The following is a 25,182-nucleotide window of genomic DNA, read 5'->3' as shown; positions in this document are numbered from 1 at the left end:
GTGCCTTAAGTGCACAAAATGATTCGATTTGCTCGCGCTATGTCTGGAAGGCTTCTTCAAATCCGCATGTGGACTCCGCATTACTCACGCCTCAAACAGGTTACTACTCTAGAAATCTATGTATGCTTATTCTAAGAGAGACCATTCACAGAGTTGAAGAGACACAAACCACAGAAATCTCCTCCCCCCCCCCCCCACCATTTCAAACCCAAATCAAACGAAAAACAAGACACAATTCTTCTTAGGTATAAAAAGTACAAGAATTTGAACTCTTTCCAATCATATCTACTATCTACAATATTTTATTGCATAAATGTATGCCATGTTTATGTCAATTCTGGCTTTCATTATAGTTCCACTTGAAAATAACACATACTGGTACAGCAAAAATGTATACTCCGTGACGGTTCTTTCAATTGTTGTTGTTCATCACATATCCCACTTAATCCATTTTACATTTAAAGCCATCATTATAATCTAAATATCATGCAAGCTTGCAGATATTTTTCCAGGTCCAATATTTCAACCTAGCACCAGCTGTATATTTCTGTTGTCTTTGCTACAACAAGGCAAAAAAAAAATCATAAAACACGCATTTCTCACAGAATGCATCTAGTTCCTTTGTGCTGGGGAATCTCTAGAAAAACAATAGACCAAAGAAAAGAAAGAAAGGAATTGTACCAAGATGGGGAACGAACCAAAGCTATGGAGTTATCAATAGTTATATGTAAACAAATGAGTTTCCAAAAGACATTATGAAGTGCTCAACAGAGCTAGCAAGCTTAAGACACTTTGTGTCAGATTATTATACAAGTCAGCTGCAGCTGACTGAAATACATGCTGGCATATATTCTTTCACACATTCATACGTACACATAAACAAACAAAAAATCCTGGAAGAAAATGAATTAATACTGATGCACAGTATACAGTGAGATCACAGTAAGGTGGAAACACTCATTTTCATTATTATCCATTCATTGTTACAATATAAAAACAAAAACAAAAAACAGAGTGTAGCTAGCCAATCAGTTTTAATGGTTAGGTTGGTTCTTTTTTACTGATCATAAGCATCCCCTGCTTACACTGACAAACCCATACCTACAACAAAGGCTTTTATTTCTCCCTTTTGATATGTACATCATGGACACAAGTCTAATTCACTATCAGCCAAGGACGTGACTGGTCATTATAACCCAACATCAGCCCCGCTCTCGCCCAACAGTTCTTAATGCAGTGTATTGATACGCACTCGACTTTCCCATTTAATATGAAAGTCTGCAGACTGTGATGTGGAAAGGGTTAAGTTCTTCTTCGGCTCTTAATTAGGGCACAGGGGAGCTAATCTATGCAGCCAACGCTTGTTATTGGGCAAGGGGTGGCATTCATCTCGTTCGTCCCTGCTGCTTCCACTTCAAAATCACTAAGACGATCACCTTCAGGTCAGGGTAGCTTGCCCTTTGAAGACGTGTCCCAAAATACTCATCCTCTAACCATCATAAAACCTCATCTGGAATTCCCATTCTTAGAAAAAACACAAAAAGCAATATGTTGCATTAATAACACACACTCACACTATCCCCATGTTTAAGCCTATAATCCCCCAGACCTCCATTAAATGGCAGCACTAAGTGCCGACGTGACAAAATGTCTTCCTTAATTTTCCGGGCAGTGCGGTTATCAGTGGCAGTGCGGGCAAATGAAGTGTGACAATGCATCAATCCCATCATGCATCACTGTCTTCCTACCTCACCTCCGTGTGCCTTGATTAACTCCCAGTCACATGTCAGCCGTTTTGAGTTTACTTGGTAAAAACGAGGCAAAAATCGGGCAAACATCGTGGCCCTGAATCGACCCTGCTTCTCTATGCTCTGAAAGTCAGAATTGCACTAATAAATTTCTTCTATTTTTCCTTCCATGTCACTCAAATGTGATAAATGTAATGAGCCAAATTGATCCAGTTCATAACCTACAAATCTGTATTCTTTTAATTGACGTCATGGAATCCTCTGTCAACTCTCATTTTCAAAATGAAGTAAAGGCCTTGCTGATGATTAAGAACATCAGTTAGAAAGGAGAAAATGGTAATATCTCATCTACCTTTTGTTATCAAAAATCAAAAGACCCAAACTTAATCTCAAGTTAGTTTTCTTTTCTTTTTTGTTCTCCATCTGCAAAATTGGAATCTTTTTCTTTTAATCTCTGAGCTGTATTACTCTTTCTTGTTGTGTTTTTTTTTTCTCTCCCTCTATAGCTAAAATATGAATTTTGCTCTGCAAAGTTTCAGATTTCACACATTGATCACAGTTTAAAAATACCCACAAGGAAGATTAATTTTCTCTAGCTATCCTGCAACTGGAACATGGGAAGGGGGGGGGGGGGCAAAGATATGACTCTAAACATTGTATTAAATGCTTGTCCAAGAGACACTACAAAATAGTCTTGGGGGTGATGATGGAAAATTACACCTGCAGGACAAGATCCAATTTCTTGGAAAGATGTCTGTAGGGGTTTTGTGAAGCTTCTACCAAACTCTGAAGGCAACTCCTGTTAAAACTCATTAGAATTAGGCACAGCTCTTCTTACACATTAGTCCTGTTCTATCCCCCCCCCCCCCCTCTCTCTCTCTCTTTTCTATTGCTCTATAACCAAATCTTGTTCTCCTCTTCCAGTTTCCTTCACATTTTTTTTTTTTTGCAGGTGTCAAATTCCTCCACATGCTATTAGTCCCCTGCATATTTTGTAATAGGATCAAGCTTCCCTTACTTTAATGCAACTAGGCTAAATTTCGTAATTTCAGAAAAGTGAGCAGGCAAACAAACAAACAGAAAAACTCATCTTAAATCTTCACATGAGAAGAATTGGAAACTTCCATCCAGCAACCATTGATATCCATTTCTTTCATCTCCTTTATTTGCAACTACCTCAAAGAACAAGAGAGTGAGGAAAGAAAAAAAAACAACCTTTATCACTGGGTTTTCAATGTGGGATATGTAATGTGAAAGGCTGGTTGCTAAGGACTACTCAAGGCATGCTGGGTACCTTCGCCAATCCATAAACACTTCATTTTGAGTAGCTGACTGGACTAAGATATTGACACACACGCTGTTACATATCTCAAATGCACTTACACTTTGGACTTCTTCCACGGGACAGATGGCAGGGGGCATATGTGCACACACAAAAAAGTAGAAAGAACACTTGTTGTTGAATTGATGTCGTGTTAGTCACTGAAATGGTGGCATCGGAAGACAAGACGCCCCGTTTCCATGGACACAGCTTGGTAGAACAAGGACTATTAAAGCAGCAGCTCCTAAATGTTCCCCAACAAGGCAACTGAAACATCTGATGAGATATAACTCATACAGCCTAAAGTTTGCCCAATTGAAAATCCTCACCTTGATGATCAACCCTAAACTCCTACCAGCGCAAATCTACTTGAGATCCAAGGAGGATGGACAATGTAGCCCCCATACTCCCTACCATCTGAACAACGTTAAACATTGTAAGGTACATGAAATGAGCAGGAAAAAAAAACAGAGAAAGAAGCAGCACTACTACTGAAACTGATAATGTTGCTGCATAACATAATGATAAGGATGACGATGATAGCTGTGACTTTAAGGTCACATATGAACATGCATAATTTCTCAATCTGACAGTCTCTTTATGAGTGGGGGGGAAAATCACAGAAGGTCACCTGATGTGCGCATTCAGCCGGAGCTTTTTAGATTCCCCCACCCCCACAAGAGAAGGCATGCACCATGGTTAGACCATCACTCTCTTAATCTTGTGCAAATATCATCACCGTATCTTGCTTCCACTCGTGTTCGTAGATTCGTCATGCGTGCCTGCAAACACACATACGTCTACGAAGCCACCGCAGGTGGTAATATGCATTGTGACTGGAGAAATTTTCCCTAATGCTCTGCTCTTCTTCCTCCTCATCATATGTAATGCGATGATGTTCATAAAGTTAACTGATTTAGCCCCTCTTTCCCCGCCCCACCACGCAAACACACTAGCATCAAATATTTAGTTCACACTTTGAACACCCACAGAAAGCACTGATAAAAAATTTATCTCAGCTTTCAAGATATGCATCCTTCACCCTATGCCATATGTTTTCGTCATTTGCCTCCCCAAGCTTGATAACAAGCAGAGATACCGTACGTGTAATACAGAAACATACATTGTATATGCTTGAACATTGAGGGAAAAAATATGTCTAAATGAATGTTGTCATAACTTGTAACAACAGCACAATATTAGATTGTTAGTTATTAAATGCACCTACACATAAATATCAGAATGATCCAGTACAGTGTAGATACACATTTTCACAATTTCTGAAATAGGATGGGGGGATGATTAGGGCCAAGTGGGCAGATCAGGCCTAGATTTTCCCACATTATGTGCACCCATATTATACTGGGGGTTGATATCTAATTTGTTTTGTTTAAAAACCTGATTACCACATTTTGTAGTTTTGCTACTTTCATATCTAAGCCTGATATTTACTCTTGACACCTACAGTGTACACCTGTCCAATAACTTCTCCCCAGAGGCAGAATCATTACAGTGTACAACATCAATGAAACAATTCCCCAGAGAAAACAATAGCCAGCTTTACATCAGTGACATGAATCTTGGGTTGGGACACATCTATTTGGCAACAACAACAACAACAAAATAGTTCTGCACATGTGCAAGACAGCTGTTCCCATTGTTCTACCTGGTAGGAGGTATGTCATAAACACTGGCTTTGCAGATCTAATATGGTCAGCCTCTGTGCTTCAGTAAACAACATTCCTACTGAAAGAAACACAAAACACCTGTTGGTGGTGAAAAACAAGCATTAGCTTGTAACAATACCACTTTGATAAACTCAACTCCCTATAGTACAGTGGTGACATCATTTCTAAATTTGGCCTCTTTCACGCTTTGTTTTACCTCAAACAAATCTGTGGACCCAATTATGCATTAAATCCTCATTGGCATATACAAGGCCATCGCTAAGACTTTTGAAACAAGAAAAGTCCTGTTGTGATGAAGAGTCTACTGGGAGACCAAGGGACTAGATGATACACTGCCTCCCCAATGATGCAGAGCGGTTTGCTTTGCAACATGAAAACACGCTAGATTAATTAGCTGAAAGCAATGGAGTGATCATACACAGACTGCTACCCTTGCTCCACAAAAGCCATGTTGTCATGGGTTTCAGTATTTGCGTCCGGTCCCCATGGCAACAGCACTTACATATTATAAACTATGGTTTGTTCATGCCAACTGGGGTTCAGAGCATACACTTATGGAAGAGTTGTCTGAATCTAGGCAAGTACAACTGTCTATTTAACACCAAAAGCAAAACAAACAAATACAGGCTAAAACTGTGTAACCACTATTTTTTGACGCCGAACATGGTTAGGAAGGAGCACTTGTCGGTCAACAAGTACTCACTCAGCCGCTGACTGCCTGAATATCAAGTCCTGCTAACTAGGGTACATCAGCAACACAGTAGAAAATGACAGGACACACACAATACACAAAACGACCCTCGAAAATACAATCACCCCTACGAGACATGCCAAAATTAGGTTACAATTTACAATAATTGGTTAATCTTTCACATCACTGAAATAATAAAAGAATGCAGTCAGAAATGGATCACCCAGGTCGACCATGGGGATTGCACACTACTCTCAGGCCTACCTTAGCTGGAAAGCTCTGCCTTTATATATATCCACTAACCACCACCCGCTCGAATCCCTCCAGATGGGCTGCAGTCAGCGTCTTGAGATGGCTGCCCCACCAGAGCACATGTAAAAGCCGGTTATTTTCCCCGAACGTCAGCGCTCGCCTTTAGCAACAGTACACAATAGCGGTGGTCGGCGAGCACACGGCATTAATACCTCCGTCCCGTCGAAGGTGGTCGGAATGGCGAGAGTGCAGCGCGGGGGAAGCAAGGACAGGAGAGAGAGGGAGAGGGAGAGAGATGAACAGACACGGGGAATGCGAGGCAGGGTACACTGTCTGTCTGTCTGTCTGTCTCTGTGTGTGTCTGTCAGTTAATCATTTAAGTGTGTTTTTACGCATGTTGGCATCTTCTGAAGTCATTCCAGCACCTGAGTACATGTGTGCCGCTGTACATGTATATCATGTGTACACATGTGTGTGTGTGTATGTGTGTGTGTGTGTTTTGTGGGTGTTGTATATGTGAGTGTGTGCTCTGCATGTGTGTCTGTAATGTGTGTGTGTGTGTGTGTGTGTGAGTGTGTGCGTGTGTGACGGTGCAGTCTTCAGAATGAGACGTGTGCTCCAATCCTCCATCTGCCTACCATGGAAATTGTGCTCATATTCATATGGCGTGTGTGAGATGAGCTTGGCACCATGCTCGCTGGCTTGTATCGGTGTCTGAGCTCTGGCTGCTCGAGCTTGCTCGTTGACCAAAATCTATATGATCTCCTAGTCTCCATTCACAGACCCTTTCTTCCACTTGCATTCTAGTACCTCACACTGCCTCTGTAACATTGTCCCTAAACTCAACTGTCGGGACCTTGTCAATACACTTTCTCTTGTTTGAGTGACTTACTCACTGGCTATGTCTAGTTGTCTTTTAAGAGGAGAACGTGCCAGAAACAGCTTGTGCTTTATCTATGAACTCACAGGAAATTCTGCAATATGAGCAAGATGGCTTCTTCAAAAATGCACTTTAAATTTTTGTCCTGTGTGCTGGGAAAAAGCGTAACATGATCGTGAGTCATCTATTTGATATTCAAGCCACAGATAAAAGATTTTTTTCTACAAGAATTTGTTTCTATACACTGTTACTATCGCTATCATGACTACTACCACTACTACTCTTACTACTAAGCACTATTACTATTCTTACTTCTACTACTACTACTACTACTACTACTACTACTACTACTACTACTACTACTACTACTTCTACTACTACTACTACTACTACTACTACTACTACTACTACTACTACTACTACTACTACTACTACTACTACTATTACTACTCCTGAACTGCAGGTTAGGAATACATTTCATTGCTCTCCCTCTCTCTCTAAAAACTCTCCCACACTTCAAACAGCCTGAAAACTCAAGTGTGGAAGACTCCGTGTCCAGTTGACCTCATTTCAAGGCGACACGCTCTGGTGAGCAACGACCTCCCTCGAGGTCGCCCGATGCTGTGAAATCATATACAACCTTCATCTTCTTATGATTACAGCGGGCCAAGATTTACTCATGGGGGTGGGGGAGTTACTGGTTCACTGTACTGGTCAAGAATGCAAACATGTCCTTTGCAGACAGCATCCATTTGTTTTCATATGAAAATGCATTATAAACAGGGGGTGTATTAGAGTAAATGTAAGTGGCATGATATATCTGTAACAGCAAATTTAGACAAGAAGTACATGTATTATAGCTGGAAAGGTATTAAAAAGTATGCATCATGAATAAGTTTGTCATATTTCCACTTTTGTAAGAGGTCTTCCATATGGATATAGTGCCTCAAATGTCTCGTTCAATGTAAATTATACATCTAATATGTGTATTTTGTATTCTACTATACATTCAATTGTGAACACTGAGCACATGAAAGATAGAATCACTGGTGTGTGTTTTTAATTCCCATGTATGTTTCAGTTCTGAACTAATCCTACAAGTACATCTTCTATTTAGTCATCTTTTTCTACATCCACATAAGCAAATGACTGATAAACTGGTATTTTTGTTCCAAGGTATATTCCATAGTTTCTTTCTCACATAATGGATATCCTTTCCTATACCTATTCCACAAATGGTTAAAACATTGGTGTCTGTTTTTAATTCTAAACTGATCTAATATGTTTCAATTCTGAACTATTACTATATTTTCAACTTACAATGTAGTCATCTATTTCTACATGTATACATGCAAAGAAGTTATATACTGATCATGTCTGTTCTCATTCCATGCGTACCACATCTCTGACCTCTAGAACCTCTCAAAGCCAGCACGTATGCATTATGATCAAGCGTACGGCCCCGTCAAAAATCAATATTTCATCACCGCCAGAAAGAAAACAATCGATTTATGATCCGCACGTTTCACGCTCTATGAATATTTAACTGTATCATTCACTGAAACGCCATACCAATTTTCTTTGACAATGCATGTACCCGCCTGTGGTGTGTTGTTTTTTAGTTGATAATGATTCAGAACCTATTCCAGCCCTTTAGCACAATCCATATTGTTTATCATATCCACTTTTTTTATCAAATTCCCTGGGGACAAAACTGGTGGCCACATTTCAAATGAAACAAGTACACACACACACACACACACATCTGTACAAATATACTTTAGTACTATCATATTCAGGTATACACATGCAGTGACAAAATCATGTATGCATGCAAATGTAAATAGACAAATAATCAGATACATGTAGATAGATAGAGGGATAGATATTCATGTCATAATATTTAAGATCAAAGATTCAAGACCTGTTGCTCTCTACGTCTAGCCTTCTGAAACATCAGGCCAAGCATTTCGTAGGACCGAGCCTAAATCTCTCCCAGCAGTATAGAGCATAATATTCATGTGTATTGTATACTGTGCACATGAGTTCTCATTATGAGGGGTAGATATTTGACCTACATATACTCAGCACTTAATGCAACGACTGACATTTTTTGTTAAAAACAAGAGAACTATTTCATTTCTTCTGCTCATGCCCTTTGGTTGCAACCTACTGTCTCTCCACAGTGTGGAACACAGGGAACAAGAAATACATTAGACAATTTATTTTCACACCCCCAGGGTTGTACAGAAGGTTGATGAAGTTATCAAATTTGCCAGGAAGCAGACGATGGATGGAAATAAGGACAGACAGCAAAAGAAAGAGAAAGAGAGACTACAGATGTCAAGTCAATCCCGAGGAGAATTGTGATGGCCCAAAAATTTGGTTGTCAGAATTCATCTCCACGAAGCTTTCACATATCCCGTTTCCACTGTAGTAATTTCTTTTCTCCCTCCGTTTCCCTTTATGTTCCTTCCTTTTTCACTGTAATTAACTCTTTTAGTCACACACACTCTCTCTCTCTCAATCAAGGTCAATAAACATCATAATGGTGATTGATAGCAAGCCGTTTCTGTCCAAAATTAACCATGCATGCTTTTATCATTTATCTCTTCCTGCCGTAATAGTCCACTAGATTCAATACACGGACACGACGAAGATAACTTTAGAAACACGCTTCCTTTACAATGGAGGTTGGAGGGGGGCACCGTACAGAGTTACTGGGGAAAATTAGCCTCATTATGTGACTTTCAAAAAGTATAAGATATTTCCATTTCTTGCCCACGATACACATTACTGTAAAACACGGAATGTTTGCGGGCATTACAATTTGGTGAATTTCGCGAGAGCCAAGGTTCACAAAATCAAAATGCATGCAAAAGTTTTTGTCTACACTACAAACCTTGTATATATGCATTTAATGACAGTGGCAACTCGTGAACATTTCATGCTGCCAAAAAGGTCATCGGCTCCAATTTGTAAAGATTTCATGCTGCAAATATATCATGTTTTGCAGTTACTTTCTAAGACCGGAATCTCAAGAAAAAAAAAACACACACACACAAATTAAAGGCATAATTTACCATTTGCAGATGAAACAAAACCCCAGCATTAGTGCTTTAAAATAGTTCTAAAATGTGAGTTAGGGATAGAAACAACCACTGTAAAAATTTGAATCCGTATAATCGATGTTAAGTATTGTTGAATACACAAAAACTGAACAATAGTTATAATAAGAATGCTTCCAGACTAAACCGTCTACAGTTACGGTTTATTGAGAAAATACTGATATCTCCTTATATTTTAGGCTTTATTGCGAAAATTTCATATGGTAGGATGTTTTGTGATACAACAGACCTACACATATGCATCTAATGTGATATCTTGATCATTTTTACGATCACTGCTCCCAAAGGTAAACTGGACCTTTAAAAAGCAAAAGACCCACAGAATATGGGGAAAAAAAAACAACTAAGAGCACTGATTCTGTCCAACTTTGAAAGGTTGTATTTTATGAGCAAAATCTGGCACAGGAGCAAACTAGCAACAATGCATTCTTACTATGTACACGTGTGAAGGGGGAGGGACCTAGCACATTTCAGACTTGAGAATTAAAGGAATGTTAGACGTTATCATGTCTAAACCCTTTTTGACACACACACAAACACTTTTTTTTCAAATAATATTTTCACTTGCATTCAAATAAAGCCAAATCAATTCACACACACACACACACACACACACACACGCAAACAACAAAACATGCACACACATACTGATTTTTTAATAATCTTACATTTGATTCCTATAATTTTACATAACAAAACATTCATCTTGAATGTAGGGTACATGCAAACAATATGCAATCAACTATAATTAAGCAAACCAAAAACATAATCAGTGGGGCGACCCGAAGATCATTACATCCACCTTAAATTCATGTACACACCAAAAACACAACACAGAGCACAGAGTACCATGCACTTGCTATCTCACCGGAATTTCTACTCTTAAAGTCGACATCTATTCCACCAACAAGTGAACATTTGCCTTTCTGGTGTGTGTGTTGTTGTTGTTGTTTTTTGTTTTCAAATGGCGAGCCAGGGAAAAGAAGCGATTGATTCTGCATAATGCCGGCTGGCGAGCCTCTCATGGCAATAGGGATAAGAAGAAGGGTTGAAAACGAGGCCGTCGGAGAAGGTACATAAACCAAAGTGGCAGCCTCCAACTTTAGTGGACAATTTCTGCGGTTCGGTTGAGAGATCTTTCTCAAGGACAGCGGCAGCCAACACTGAGGGATATTCATCGTCTGCTTTTCCTCACTCAATGCCGTATCACTCCTCTTTACATCCCATAGAATAACTCTCTATCTGCCCACATCATTTGGTTGGACGGTGTTTTTTTTTTTCCTTCTAAACCTTGACAACCTCTCAGATAGCAAATTGATCCATTGTTCCACTGATCTGTAGCGTGTATTTCAATTGTATGTTCCAACGTTAACAAGTGCACAATTTATCAGGATGGACAAGATAAGATAACGGAGACAAACTATGTACGCAGAATGTGAAGTGGGATGCATATATCTATTTTCAGGGCATCTCCATGTTATGTACTATAAAACTAGGAACATTCGCGGCATGAAAGTTTCATGAATTGGAGCCGATGGCCTTTTTCACAGCATGAATCTTTCGCAAATTGTCACTGGCATTCAATGCATTGTGCAGACACACACTGTCATGTGCATTTTACTTTTACGAATCTTAGCTCCCTGCAAAATTCACGAAAGTTTTATTCATGCACAAATTTCTGGTTTTACAGTATACATGTGTTTGCATGTACTCTTTGATTCGTTCTTCTGCAATTAAGCTACAATTCAGATATGCTCTGTATCTATAAGTCATAAAACAATACGCATACAAGTATGGGCACATCATAACTTTGAGTACTATGTAGACGCTGTGTGTATGCACAAAGCATATTGACACTCCTTGATATCACATCTATTTTGCAAGAGCAAGATCTATACATCTGGAGTTGCTCATACCCTAGGTGTTGAAAATGCATGAAAGAATTAATCTCAATGTCAGGTCCTGGGCAGAGAAGCCATCGCATGAAAATTGAAGATCACTAGATTTCACTTCCAGCTTCATCATGTAATTTGGATGAGAAAATCCTGACACGACATGCACATGGATCAACAATAAATCACGATGGGCCTCACGTGTTTCACAGGGTGCAATTGGGGGAAAGAAGGCAACAGAGAGAGAGAGAGATGTATATTGAGACAGATTTTGATTTGCCTTTTAAAACACTTTTAAAACATTACTGACAAGAATGTGGAGGATTTCTCTCCTGGCCAGACCACTGGGTCACACCTCATCCATCTGAGTGTCAAGTGGATGTACAACTTTTTAGCATGGATATCTTCTGGTGGAGGCTGGAATGCAGCATACACTGTAATATTCATTGCACTAAAGCCCTTTAACTCGTTGAGGACAGGCTGATTTTGCTACAACACGCATTTCCCACAGACCCCTGCCCGAGTATACTCGGGACTCATCCTCAACGGGTTTACGTTAAGTTAACTTCAGCTGTGGGATCAAGTACTCCAGAGCTCTTCAAGTTGAATGTGATGTTCTGTACTTGACTAAACACTTCAGGATGACTATCATATCACAGGTTACTTTCATCGATGCATGGACAGGCAATGAGGTCGTTAACATTTATTTTGTCTGCAGTTGATAAAAGAAATCTTTTTATATTTTACTAGAGAAGCACTGAGTTTTTTTTTGTCAGTGGTTTACAGAAAACAAAGATTTTGTTGTGAAATCAGTAGAAGTTATAGCAAAGCTTATACACATCGTGGGTACTGTGATCCAGGATACCATGTCCTGACATATTCTAACATACACATGAAGTCAAAAGCTGCTTAAAAAGAGGTAGGATGACTACTACTAGCAACCAACCACTGGATAAAAAACTAATTTCTCCAATAAAGGAATATCTGCACTACAGCAGTCTTGAATGAGCATGATTATATGAACAGGCTGGATTCTAAACATGTGAAAATGCATTCTTCTGTTTTCCCTTTGATGCATTCCAAACCTAATTTTCCCTTAGCTGCAATACTGCGCAGGCACGGGAAAACTATCGGCATGGTACTGGGATGAAGCTGGAAGCCAGTACCTAGCACTGCAACACTTTCCCGCAGGAAGAAAAGTCTTGAGAAATTGCCACGAAGCAAGGTTCACCTGCCTTGTGTTTCCCAGGAATATTGTTACCATGGTAACACATCATTCGCTGCTGGAGGACACATATGAAGATATCCTTGTCTGTTTCCCATACCCAGCAAACAAACAGATACTATCTAGTGAGATTTCCGCAAAATTGAAGAAGCCCCTCCCTTGTGACTATCCTATTTGGATGTGTGACATTTAAATCATGATGTGAAATGAACTATAGACAACACATACAGCAGATGTTTTGTCCTTACATCTGACATATATCTATGACAGAATACTGACATATGTGACCCGCGACAACGGTTTCAGGCAAAAGTCGCAAGAGCAAATTTCCTCCTAGGCGGGGTACAAAGATCTTTACCATTATTTTTGTCGATTTGGGTTTTTTGCAGAAATCGAATCTTTGATATGTTTTCTACATCTACACTAAATTTCATAGCATAAGACTACGTTTTTCCTATCGAAAATGGAATTTTAAGCACCCTATGTTGGATCGCACTCGTCAGTTTCGAGCTTCTTTCGAACGCCGCGCCAATATCCCCAGCGTTGCTACGGCGTAAGGTCTCGCATGCGATTGGCTGGTGCGTCGCACACATTTACATAATTCGGCTTTCGGAGACACCAGCTGCAGCGTTTGGGGAATGCTTTGTCCACGCGTGCATGATTACATGCTCCATTGTTCTTGCTATAGTGGTTTATACGCTGTAGTGCGTGCTCTTCGTTTGGCTTTCTATCCAAACTATTCTACCGCAATGTTCGACAAAGGAAGAGATCGCACGAAACTAACGGGTCGTGTTTGTTTGTTTGTTTTAATATAATTAACACCACCGAACAAGGCAACATATGCACAGCTTGTAAAAGCAAAACAAACAGGAAGCGTGACCTTTGCCAGCACTGGCATTTTTCTACCTACAAAAGGGTCGCCAATGATAAAGTCAAATCAACAGCAATGAAAAGGCGATTTGTAAATGCGTGGATTCGCCACCCGCTCCTGTTACATGCACATGGTCGCGGCGTGTGGATGCCATTGCGTAATGCGTGCACCCATACACATGTACACCATACGTGCAATTATCGTATCCGCCATCTTGAAAGACGTAATGGTAAAACAAACCCGAGCAAACCGCATTGTTTTTCAGCTCCGTACGCTGAGCTCCTAGGAAGGGTGCCCGGGAAATTTGACTCTTTCAGTGAGCCAATCAGAAGGCGATGTGGTTACTAGAGGCGGAGCTTAACATCGTTTGGTACCATCGTACGGATGGGTGATTCTCACCTCGCATCGCCGCTCGGACATTGTCTTTTAGAAAGAGGTGAATCTTCAAAGCCCGTTTTCTCGCAATTTTGTCAGGCTAACAACTTAAAAAGTGCATTTTATTTCGCTTTCCATGCCCACTTATGGTGCCAAAGAATGCAAGTGTTTTATATCAATGTAAAGCTTAGGAAATGGGCAATGTGATTCAGTGAAAAAATGAATTTTCAAAATGCCCGACTTTTGCCTGAAACCGTTGTCGCCGGTCACATATACTATATCCTATGACAGAAAAAGGAACACTGCATTTTGAAAGATCCAAGCTTTACTCTTCCAAATGTCTGTATTACCAATCCCACTCTCAAAATGCCATGGCACACATCAATGCAGTCACACACAAAACTAAAACCGATACTGGCAAAAATAAAACTGAGAATGGCAAAAGGGAGAGTTACTTGAGAAATTGCCATGAAGCAATGTTCGCATTTTATCCCGTGATTAAATAAAATAAAACAAACAAACAAACAAACAAACTTGGAAATATACTACAGGTTTGGACAAATGGAATTCCTGTAATCACAGTCTGACAAACTTTGTCTCATTCCATTCAATAGTGCACTCATGGGCTACATCAATTTCCATTACCTTTGTTCTCTGCAGCGCACCATTTTGATGGCTGTAGTGCTTAAATCCGTTAATCCCGTTGACACCGTTGGTCCTGTCTACACCATTAGTCCCATTGACACCGCTGGTCCCGTTGACACCACTGGTCTGATTGGCACCATCATTCCCATTCATCTTGTTCAGTTTCTCCAGCGGGTTCTAATGTCCACTTAATCTATTGGGCCATATCCCGGTAGAGACAGAATTCACAATGATTGTGGGTTGTTGATTTTTTGTTCCCTCCTCCTCTGGCGCAGATGGGTACTAGCACGACCCTATTAAGTCTATGTTGACTTTTTAAGGCTTGTATTGTCCTTCTCAAAAAGAAAACAAACCTTTTATTTGAATTATATTTTCTATTGGGGGTTTCCGCCCAACAAAAGTCACATCAATCAAACAAAATGTCAGCCCGCACCGGCAATGCGACTGATCCCCCTGCTGCAACTCGTGAGGAAGGCGGAGGAAGAGCATCATCCGAGCTGAAATCTACTCCAGAAGAGACGAACCACCTGCATCGGACTGCTATATGTATGCATATATTCATATCTGCCTATCTATATTCAGGTATATATATGTTTCACTTACTGTAATCGACCACAACCATGCACAGCCAACTTTTCGTTGTCGTTGTTATTGTGTGGAGTTTTTTTCGTTCTCTCCTCTCTTTGCTTGTTCCAATCAATATGCAAATGGCCTTGCAGCCATGCCAAACTCAAACAGATTAGAAATGGCAATCAGCTCAGTCCACTAACGAGAGACGGGACACAGGCCTCATCATAAGCAGAGATGATATCAATAATATCTCATTCGCTTTGCTTTTAATATTTCTATGTCTCCTTTCTCTCCTCTCCCTCCCCCTCTCTCTGTTCTCCCTCTCTTATCTTTCTCTATGTCAGTTAATCTCACAAGTTCACAATCAGGCACAGAGATGCCTCGTGTTGTCTTTGGACACCTTGTAGACAAGCCAGTCCTGAGGGATGCAAAAAAAAAAAAAAAATGGCCAATCAGACGTGTGGCGTGGCGTGTTAGATGGCCCCACGCATTGCGAAGCACATACAGAGAAGAGACAACGTCTGAATTGGCCCACGTCATCGGGTGTCAATCAATTGCTGAAAACTGAGGAAAAATGTTGCCACTTGGTAAACCATTCACAGGGGCATGTTTTCATCCCACTGTTCACGCAAGTCAACAGAAAAGATATTGTTAGAATATTGAAAGGCAGGTAAGATGTGACTTGAATGGAACACTGCACTGCCAGTCAAAGATTTTGGCTGGTTTTGGTTTATGTGCAAAGGAAAGCAAAGGACGTCACACTAGAGTTCCTTAATCATCCAGTCTTATGATAGCACAGACCAACTTTTTCAAAAATAAACATTCACATCTTCATACATTCAGCTTTCAAAGATTCCGTATGAAGTCATCAGTAAGACACAGAGTGGTTGTTAAAGTGTTTTGATTTCACATTCAATTTCCCCTCTGTACTGATAGAAATACAAACAATCAACAGTGTCTCAGGTCACGGTAATTGCTGAGATCATGGCCAATCGGATACTGCAAGTGTTAAGTAATGTCCACAGTAATCAAGGTATATCACGTGCCTCTACCACCAATTTTCATCTACTGGAGATCTGAAGGCTATGATCACCAGGACTACATCTCCATAATGAGCAATCCATCCATCCGTTCACACTCAAATCTCGCTGCAACCTTGGATATCAAACGAAACAGAGGGATCAAAATCTGATCGACAGAGCTGGTGGTTATGACTGACAGACTGACTGAGAGTAACCTTCCAAGTGCAGGGGGAGAGTGGCAACCCAAGATAGAACTGATGAAGACAATAATTCTTGCACCATGCCGGCAATTTTCGATTCTCCGCAAGTGTCTCCACAGAATGTGCTGGACATCAGTAAAGGATGCAATCCCAGAGCAGCAGCAAAGTGTACAAATTCTTCCCAGTAGATACCGGTAGATTCACCAATCTTGGCGAGTTTTGGAAGAGATACGTTTCCCTGGGGAATGCAAATGATGAGTGGCAGATGCCCTGGAGCCGTTCAACCCTTTCTCTGCCAGAGACTTTAGACAGTGTGCACAAGGCTATGAGGTCCTCTGTGCCAATCAGCACTCATGATACACCAAGGGTTAGGTATCTGTGCCTGCCAGTCACTGAAGAAAGAAGACTTGTAGACAAAAGTTTGATGAGCAAGCTGTCACCACTAATTTTTCACCACACAGAGGGTGTAAAAATGGCTTGGCCCATTGAAGCGCACTGTGAAATGGTAGCACAGAAGCACATAGCCCAGACTGACCACAAAATGAGTACAGGTCCGTGATGCAACATGTGCAGGTGATATACTGCCATCAAAGATTACCCAGGACACACCTTCCCGAATGCATCACCTCTGACAAAGGACCGGTAGTTTGACAGACGAAACGCAGCAGGCGAGAGCGGTCAGACATGTTCCCCATGCATCGAGGCCTCGATCAATCGCTCACATATCCAATCGTTCCTATTGATAGTCATCGCAACAAAAAAAACTCTGATAAAAGAATCATCGCCAGCTCTGCAGCCTGTTTTAATCCACCCACGTCATTCCTACCTACCACCCTGATGAGATAACAAGACAGCCTCATCATACTCCATGTGAAAGCTGGGTGCTTTAAACACCTGTTTGTTTGTCGGTGTGTATTTTTCCCCCCTCTACTGGAAGAGACTATGCAAAGAAAAAAAATGACAGATAAGGGATCCTTACACAATAAAAAAAAGAGTAATGCCACTTGCCTGTTGACATTTCAAAGATCACAGACGAGAATTGAAAAAAAAAAGATGCCAGACGTTTTATTTATAACCTTCACATTTTAGCATGAAGTCCTGTCCATTTTCTGCAGTCTCTTTTGATATCGAGCACACATCCTGATGGAAGAATCTTATTTGGCACACACACAAAAAGCAACAAACAAATCAAAAACAAAAATACAATCTTTTGTAGAAGGAAAGCATTGCAGCTCAACAAATTTTCCATGTTGTGTGTAATCACCTGACTGAGACACACACGGTGAAGTCGGCAATATTTACTCAGCGATCCAACGTGAGCTCCTCGTCTCGCAGCTCCGGAGAGCCAGTTTCCAGGGAACAACAGTCGTCTGCTTCACTCCGGTGGAGGCATTATAATTGCAAATGTCATTTCCCCCCCCCCTTTTTTTATCTTCTTCTTCATCTCATTACCAATTGATGAGTATATTCTTGGCAATGACTTGCTGTGACTTTTAGTATGAGCCTTACTCTTTGTCGGTGTATCAATATGATGTTCAACAAGATGGATTTTTTTTCATTGAAGCTATACAATTGTATTCTCAGAATATTTCCAACCACACGGGTATAAAAACAGCACATCTGAGATGTGTTTTTTTTTTCTTTTTTCATAGACAATGCTAGTGTTCTTTAAATATTGTCAATGCTTCTAAAATCTTCGGCATAGATTTGGCATCAAAAATGCATTTTAGGATTTTGTTTTTCTTAATCGAACAATACAGTCGTGTGTTGTGCATATTCCAATAAGGCTGTTGACAGTATGAGCTGAAAGAAATGAAAATTTTGAATGAATTTACAGACAATCTTGTGAACATCTTGTGGATACACCAATGAGGACAAAAAACTTGGTTTACAGTATGTGGGTTTGATAAGATAATCTGTCTGTTGACAAAAGATAACAGGCTACTTAGAGTTGAATCCATTGTGGACACAACAGATATATACACCTATGCTTTTGTGTTGCTCCACCATACTTTAATACTGATGGAATATAGTTAGCCATTTTCTTTCATTTACTAACTATTGAAACATAAAAAATCTACCCTCACCCCTTGGTGGTTAATTCAAACTATACTCAATGGGTGATATCATGTATGAAGAGTATTTGAATAAGAGCAGTTGAATTAAACTTCTTGGGAGATATTGTATGTATTGTGTACGTCTAAAAAAAGAAAGCACCCAAAAGGCCATAAAGCCACTCAGTCTGCATTAATAATCCATGTAGATCATACGGACAGAACATCACATATCGAATGACAGAATACCTCCCGCATTATATCAATGGGTAATAAGGACATAGATGCCACCTTGCTGCATCTAATAATAGCACACACAGCTCTCTCTGGATTGGTACTATTCATTTTACCTCAACCTTTATTCATAGTGTCCTGGTTGCATTCAAAGCCGATTGCTTGGCCTATTTCAGATCCTGCACCTGACTTGATGATGTGTTCTGTTTTCAATGATTGCCATATAATCCCTCTAACTCTACCCAAAGTGAAATGATAGAGGACTTTGGCTACATTTTCAATTTATTGTCACATTTTACGCAAGCTTTGAAGAGTTAAAAGGAAATTTGCTAAATAGATAATCTTAGATATAGATTCTTAGATATGCTTTTTTTTTTGTGTGTGTGTGTGCTTAAAAAAGAAGTATAAAGTGCATACCATTCATAACATAATACCATTGCTAGTGTATAACAACTTTATATCAAAGAACAGTGAGAACATTAACCATATTGCTGAAGAGAGCTGGATGAACTGAGGGTTTGGGGGAAAACTTGGGTTGGGGAGCACAAACCTACGAGTGGAATTATTGCAATGGTGAGTAAAATTCACAATGGGATAGGATGAGTATTTTAATAGCAATGTATGACCACCTGTGAAAGAAGCCAGTGGCCTTCTCTGCAGAAAATATGAGCCAACATTGCCAGCTGAAGTGGTAATGAATAGATATCTTTGGCATTCATTTTCATTAGTGCTATCTGTTTCCTCTGTTAGGTCCTAGGTTTATCAAAGCACATTTCTTTCCCAACAGCATACATCTTCACTGGCTGAATTAAATGGCTAATCAATTACCCCACTTCCATGAAATACATGTAGCCTTATCCGTATTGCATAATTGTCATCCACACAAAAAAGGGCCTCCAATGTCTTTAAATTCATCTCCGCCAATGATGGAGTACGGAGAGGAAAGTAGACGCCTGTCTGCAACGAAGGCCAATCATCCTACTGAGCACTACAAATTTAAGGTTAGTTGAAGGCATTAAGAAGGACGTGGCTCGGTTCCGTCAATGCATGAAAAGGCCTCACGTATCCATCAAAACAGGGTCTGTGATTCGAGGGAGGACACCATTGTTCGGATGACACTGCTGACTTTGACACTTGGTTTCACCTTCATGTCTATCTATGTATGTAATCTATCTGTCAATCCACATGTGTTATCTATATATCAATCTATCTAATATCTATTCCTCTGTCTATCTGCCTGTGCTATCTATCTAGATGTACCTATTTTAACCCGTTGAAGACGGTTTGATTTTGCTACAACGCGCATTTCCCATAGACACGTGCCCAAGTATACTCCGGACTTGTCCTCAACAGGTAAATATTCAATTTATCTATCTACAGTTTGTATGTATCTATCCATTTTTCACTCTATCTAGTGAACTAATTGTAGGATTTAGGTTTCAAATGCTATGTATAAACTGCTATAATCTCTGTTGTCCCAGATCAGGGTAATATTGAGGTCTCATGAATTAATCCTCTTTTCTTCTGCAAGCATGATATAATCTTCTTTTTTCATGCAGCTCTTTTGTTGTATTTCATTTCTCCTTTTGTTGTATTTTATTTCTCTTTTTCTTTCCACGGATTAGAAAAATCTGCAAAGATCTTGTTTGCATTCTCCTCTGCCAGACACTTGCTACAGTTATGGGAACAATAGGATGCAGCAAATATATGCACGAGCCACTGTACATCTGACAAGCACCAAATCCACACACACTCAAATGACACCAAATCCAGAGCAAACACACAAATTATCTACAAGGGCACCATCTCACCTGAAAGAGACCATCTTGTCTTACAAGCTCCACTTCTTTCTTCAGCGCATCCAGCCCTTGCTTCAGAGTCTCCACCTCCCGGTCCCGCATGAGGGCCTTCTGGGCCGTCTCGGCCAGCTCTCGGGCCCGCTGCTTGACCATCATCCGCTTCAGCTGGTCAACGTCCATCGTGGCCTGGGGGCCCCCCTGCCCGGACACACCCCCGCCCCCGCCCCCGTCTACTGGCGGCGACGTCGGGGAGGCCAGGGGCTCATGGTTCGTGTGCGGGAGGGCGCCCTTCGGCACAAGCGATGTGTTGTCCGCAGGCGGTCTCTGTGTATAAAACAGAAAGTTGCAGAAAGAGACATTTAGGAAACTTACCTCAGAAACAAACAAAACGCAATCAATTCAGAGTCAGATTGTTCATTGCTGAAACTCAAGAAGAGATTGGTGGCATATCAGGTAAGGCACAGCTGTCAATAACTATAATAAAAGTCTGATCTCAGTTGAATTCAATATCACCGACGAGGTTATTGACAAATAGCAATGGGTGACGGGCGAAAAAAACAACAACAAACAGTTGCATTCTTCACTGATTTTTTTATGCCTAACATGCTACCATTTACATTTACACATCACAGCTCTGCTGTGGTACAATGTACATTTTGGATACTGCACATTCATTGCCTGTGTTCAAGACAAGTTTGCTTGTGTGTGTGTGATTTTCTGTTTTGTTTTGTGTTTTTTTTTATTCTATCCTGCTGAAATCAATCAGTTTTCAAGGCTTTCTGTGGTATAAATAGACAATGTAATTTCCTGGCATCTCTCATACTTAGCACTAAATGGCTGATTAACCTGTTGAGGACGAGCTGATGTTGCTACAACATGCATTTCCCACTTGCCCAAGTATACTCAGGATTCGTCCACGACAGGTTAACGCTGGCATTTGTCAGAACTTTCTAAATAATACCCTTCAAGAGCCAGTCACTCAGGGGATCACGAGGGAGATTCATCGCAGAATCAAACGTGGAGCACCCAGGAAGAATCTCTTTCACACTAGCATACAAGCTCCCAGCTGAATTTCTCTCATTCGCTCTACTGCAGTGAAAGTAGATGTCATGGAGAATATATGCAAAATGTTGATTTCTCAGGGCCCTGTTTTATGAAGAGTTATAATTGATTATATTATATAGTTGATTTCTATCATAAGTCTATGAAAGCCTATGTGGTAAGGAAATTTACAATCGATTATATTTTTTGACAAAACGAGGCCCTTGAGCAGGACATCATTGGTATACCGGATATTGCTTTTCACCTGGCAGTTAAACTGTGCTGCCTTTCAAACTACAGCTTCACACAGTAGTTTCTGGGGGCACCCGGGGGTTGACCACGGACAGTTTGAGGGTAAAACTACTCCGAAAAGTCACCGTTCATTTGATCTGGGGTTTCACCCACAAGTTTTTTCATACTACCAGATCTCCTGGGTGGTATTTGCAAAGCATGAAAAGGGTTTCAAAATGCTTGTCTGATCCTACGAAAGATGCTTCTGGTTAGTTGTTTGGATGTCACCAGAGGTGATAGAAAAAGAAAAATCCTTAAAAATCTAATTTTTTCAAGAATTGTCGGTACCATCAAAACAACAAGATCAACAACAACAGAGATGTAACTATGCGTCTTACCACAAGAAGCCTTTGGCTCATTCATGCTGCACACCACTTAACAAATATTGAATGGTAATAGGAAAATATTATATTTTCTCTTTGTAAATTCCGAGACTAATATTAAATCCTTGCTGTAATGTTTCTCTGAGTTTTTGTCTGTCGATTCGTCTGTCTGTCTGTCTGTCTGTCTGTCTGTCTAGGAATATCTTCTCTCTTGACTTTCTCTTCAATTCACGTATCACTTGGCATCATCCATCATGATTTGACAAACACATCTAATTATGCAGCAGTGTTCATTTGAAAACTCAACCTAACCCACCCCTGTTTCTGATACGGCTAATCCCACTAGCATGCACCAATAGTCAGTGAGGTCTGGGCACTCAAATTTAGTAAACACTGTCCAGCTACAGTATGGCTTGATTGACATCTAGAGGAACTCAATTTTAATTTGGGTTTGTTTTTCACTGTTTGAAAGAAAAAAAACTGAGGAAAAAAAGTCATCATACCAAAAAAGATGGGACAAGGAAAAAACTGGAACTTGTTTATCATTTTGTGACGCTAGAAGAGATCGTCTCCATTAAAACACTCCCTGGGGATAACCTACATCTGATTACCTGTCACATCCACTCTCATGGCCCTGTTTCACTTTTTTTTTTCCCCCTTCATTTTGTTTTTAGCTCCATCCCAGATAAATGAAGCTATGAAAATTTCTCACAACACTAGGACAGCAACTCATATTGCCTACATATATTTCTGTTTTCTTCTTATTTTTTTTTTTTTTGCTGACAGAGATATTGATGCAAATTCTTTCGATGTAAATTTTGCCAGTCCACTCCTAAAACACAACACACATACACACAAATACACACGCACACACTTCAAAACTACACTGAAGATCAAAGATTTGTTAGACATTTAAATCTCAAATTTGGTCATTTACAAAATGATCCACTCACTGTGCATGTAGTCTAAGCAGTCACTTTTCTGCTATAACTAACTTTTCATTCCTTTCATGAAGATAGCATTTAAATTGCTTTGCAACAAATTTGCAGATGCACTTTCATATTATACATAAGTGAATTATTTCCTCCAGGAGATTTCTTATATTTTATATTCAACTGCCATCAGGACTTTCTGTATACATGTACATGAAAAATATCTGATATCCTTAATTCTTCCTTTACATTTTTTCCTGGGTTATTTGCCACTGTAGCCTTCAGTGTTCTGACAAAACAGAGGGCATGATGGGGCAAAGGTGAAGTTTGATGTATTTACTGTAAAGCATGATATTTTTGCGAAATGGAGCCGACGGCCTTTTTCACAGCACGAAATTTTCGCAAAGTGCCTCTTGCATTCAATGCATATAGTGTAGACAAGAGCCTTGTTTTAATTTTGCAAATCTTGGCTCGCACGAAATTCGCAAAATTAAAATGCATGCAAACATTCCTCGTTTTAGAGTACAACAGGAAACACGCAAAGATAAACTCGCAGCTCAGTCAAACTAAAGAGCTAATATTGCATGACTCTACAGCTGACTTCAGCCCGCCAACCACTTTATATGTGACCCTGCACCTCAAAACAAACAAAAAGTCGCCAGACATGAATTTTTAGTTAAGACCATATTCTAAAAGAGCAGACTCTAAGCTTTAAAATGATGCATAACTCAAATCAAATGGACTCTCCTAACCTATCTAAATATTGGAAAGAAAGCACAAACTCAGGAAAAGCGTGAACTGAGAAAAGAGGCTCTGAAGTACAGTGTCTATTCAAGCGCTTAATCTTTACCAAACCGTGCTGGCTGTGCGATGAATGGGACAAAAAACAGGAAGTAAACCACCAGAGTAACAACAATGAAAGGATTATCAGATTTAACTGAAATTAAAAATTCCTCATTAACACATTCTGTCCATAATTAATGCCAACTTTCAATGCAGCAGCACTATCCTTTCAAAAGTTATTAGAGTTGAAAGTGAAGAGTGTGGACAAGGTTTTTCAGAAATGAAAAAGGGATTCTAAAGACACACCTAATCACACTATTCTACCAAAAATGTTCGAGATAAACTGCTAAAAAAACACTTTTTCCTGACCAATTTATGATACAAAATTTTAGCATAATGTAAAAGAAGACCCGCTCTTTCAGAAAATATGAAAAAGTCAAGTTCGGCTAGGTTGACCCATTTCACTTATTTTCAGTCCTCACGCAAAATCAGTGTGTGCGACTTTATGTTAGTTTTGAGGTGCACGGTCACATATGTATTGTGCAGCAGATGCAGTAATGCGTATCCTTGATATGTGATGCAAGAAACAAACACAACATGAGTCAATAAAACTATTATAAACCAACAAACAGACATGCAGGGATGGAACAAAAAATTTGGCCACTGTAAGTTTCATTCTGTCATTTCATCCATTTGCTGCTGACATGACTTGTTTCTCTATCATTTTTCAAGGGCCCAGACTTCTGCTGAACACAGGTAATATAAAAACAATATTGCGCGGTAATGGCAGATCGTCGTGGCTGCCGATAATCTCATCGCGGCAGGGTTTTTCGGGCGGAATTGCTCAAACGAGGAGTTCGATGACGACACGATTTAAACCCATGGCAACTTCATTGTTGTTGGCAGTACTGGATTCATCTCATTACCCCACGACAAACAGCTGGATGATGATGATGAAAAGTATTTATGGCAACAAGGTCCAATCATGATTTTTATTCCATTATTATTTGCCTTGGCTGCTACCGGCTCCCTCATTGCAGGAAGCGGTCTGCGCTGACGACAGTCATTAGCTCTGATAATTGCGTGTAATTTCGTCAAAGCTGCATGGCACATATATGTCATAACCGTAACTGCATTCTCCCGAATGACAAAAGGAATGGCTTTTAGAATATTATCGAACAATCAAATGGCTCAGGGGTATGGGAATGGCAACAATA

At 40.1% G+C, this 25,182-nt stretch overlaps 1 protein-coding gene across 1 annotated transcript in view; it reads right to left on the bottom strand.

Moving 5' to 3' along the window:
• The window catches only part of LOC139742350 (uncharacterized), a 123,715-nt gene that overhangs the window by 47,391 nt on the left and 51,142 nt on the right, over positions 1 to 25,182 (bottom strand). The window contains exon 4 of the mRNA XM_071652932.1: positions 20,608 to 20,919. Coding sequence (XP_071509033.1) covers positions 20,608 to 20,919 — 312 coding nt within the window. The remainder of the gene's footprint in view (positions 1 to 20,607; positions 20,920 to 25,182) is intronic.

The sequence above is a fragment of the Diadema antillarum genome, unplaced genomic scaffold (assembly GCF_040938485.1).
Source record: "Diadema antillarum isolate AM-2024a unplaced genomic scaffold, OU_Dant_1.0 scf00000032, whole genome shotgun sequence".
NCBI classification, from domain to species: Eukaryota; Metazoa; Echinodermata; class Echinoidea; order Diadematoida; family Diadematidae; genus Diadema; species Diadema antillarum.
This window is presented reverse-complemented; position numbering and strand designations above follow the sequence as displayed.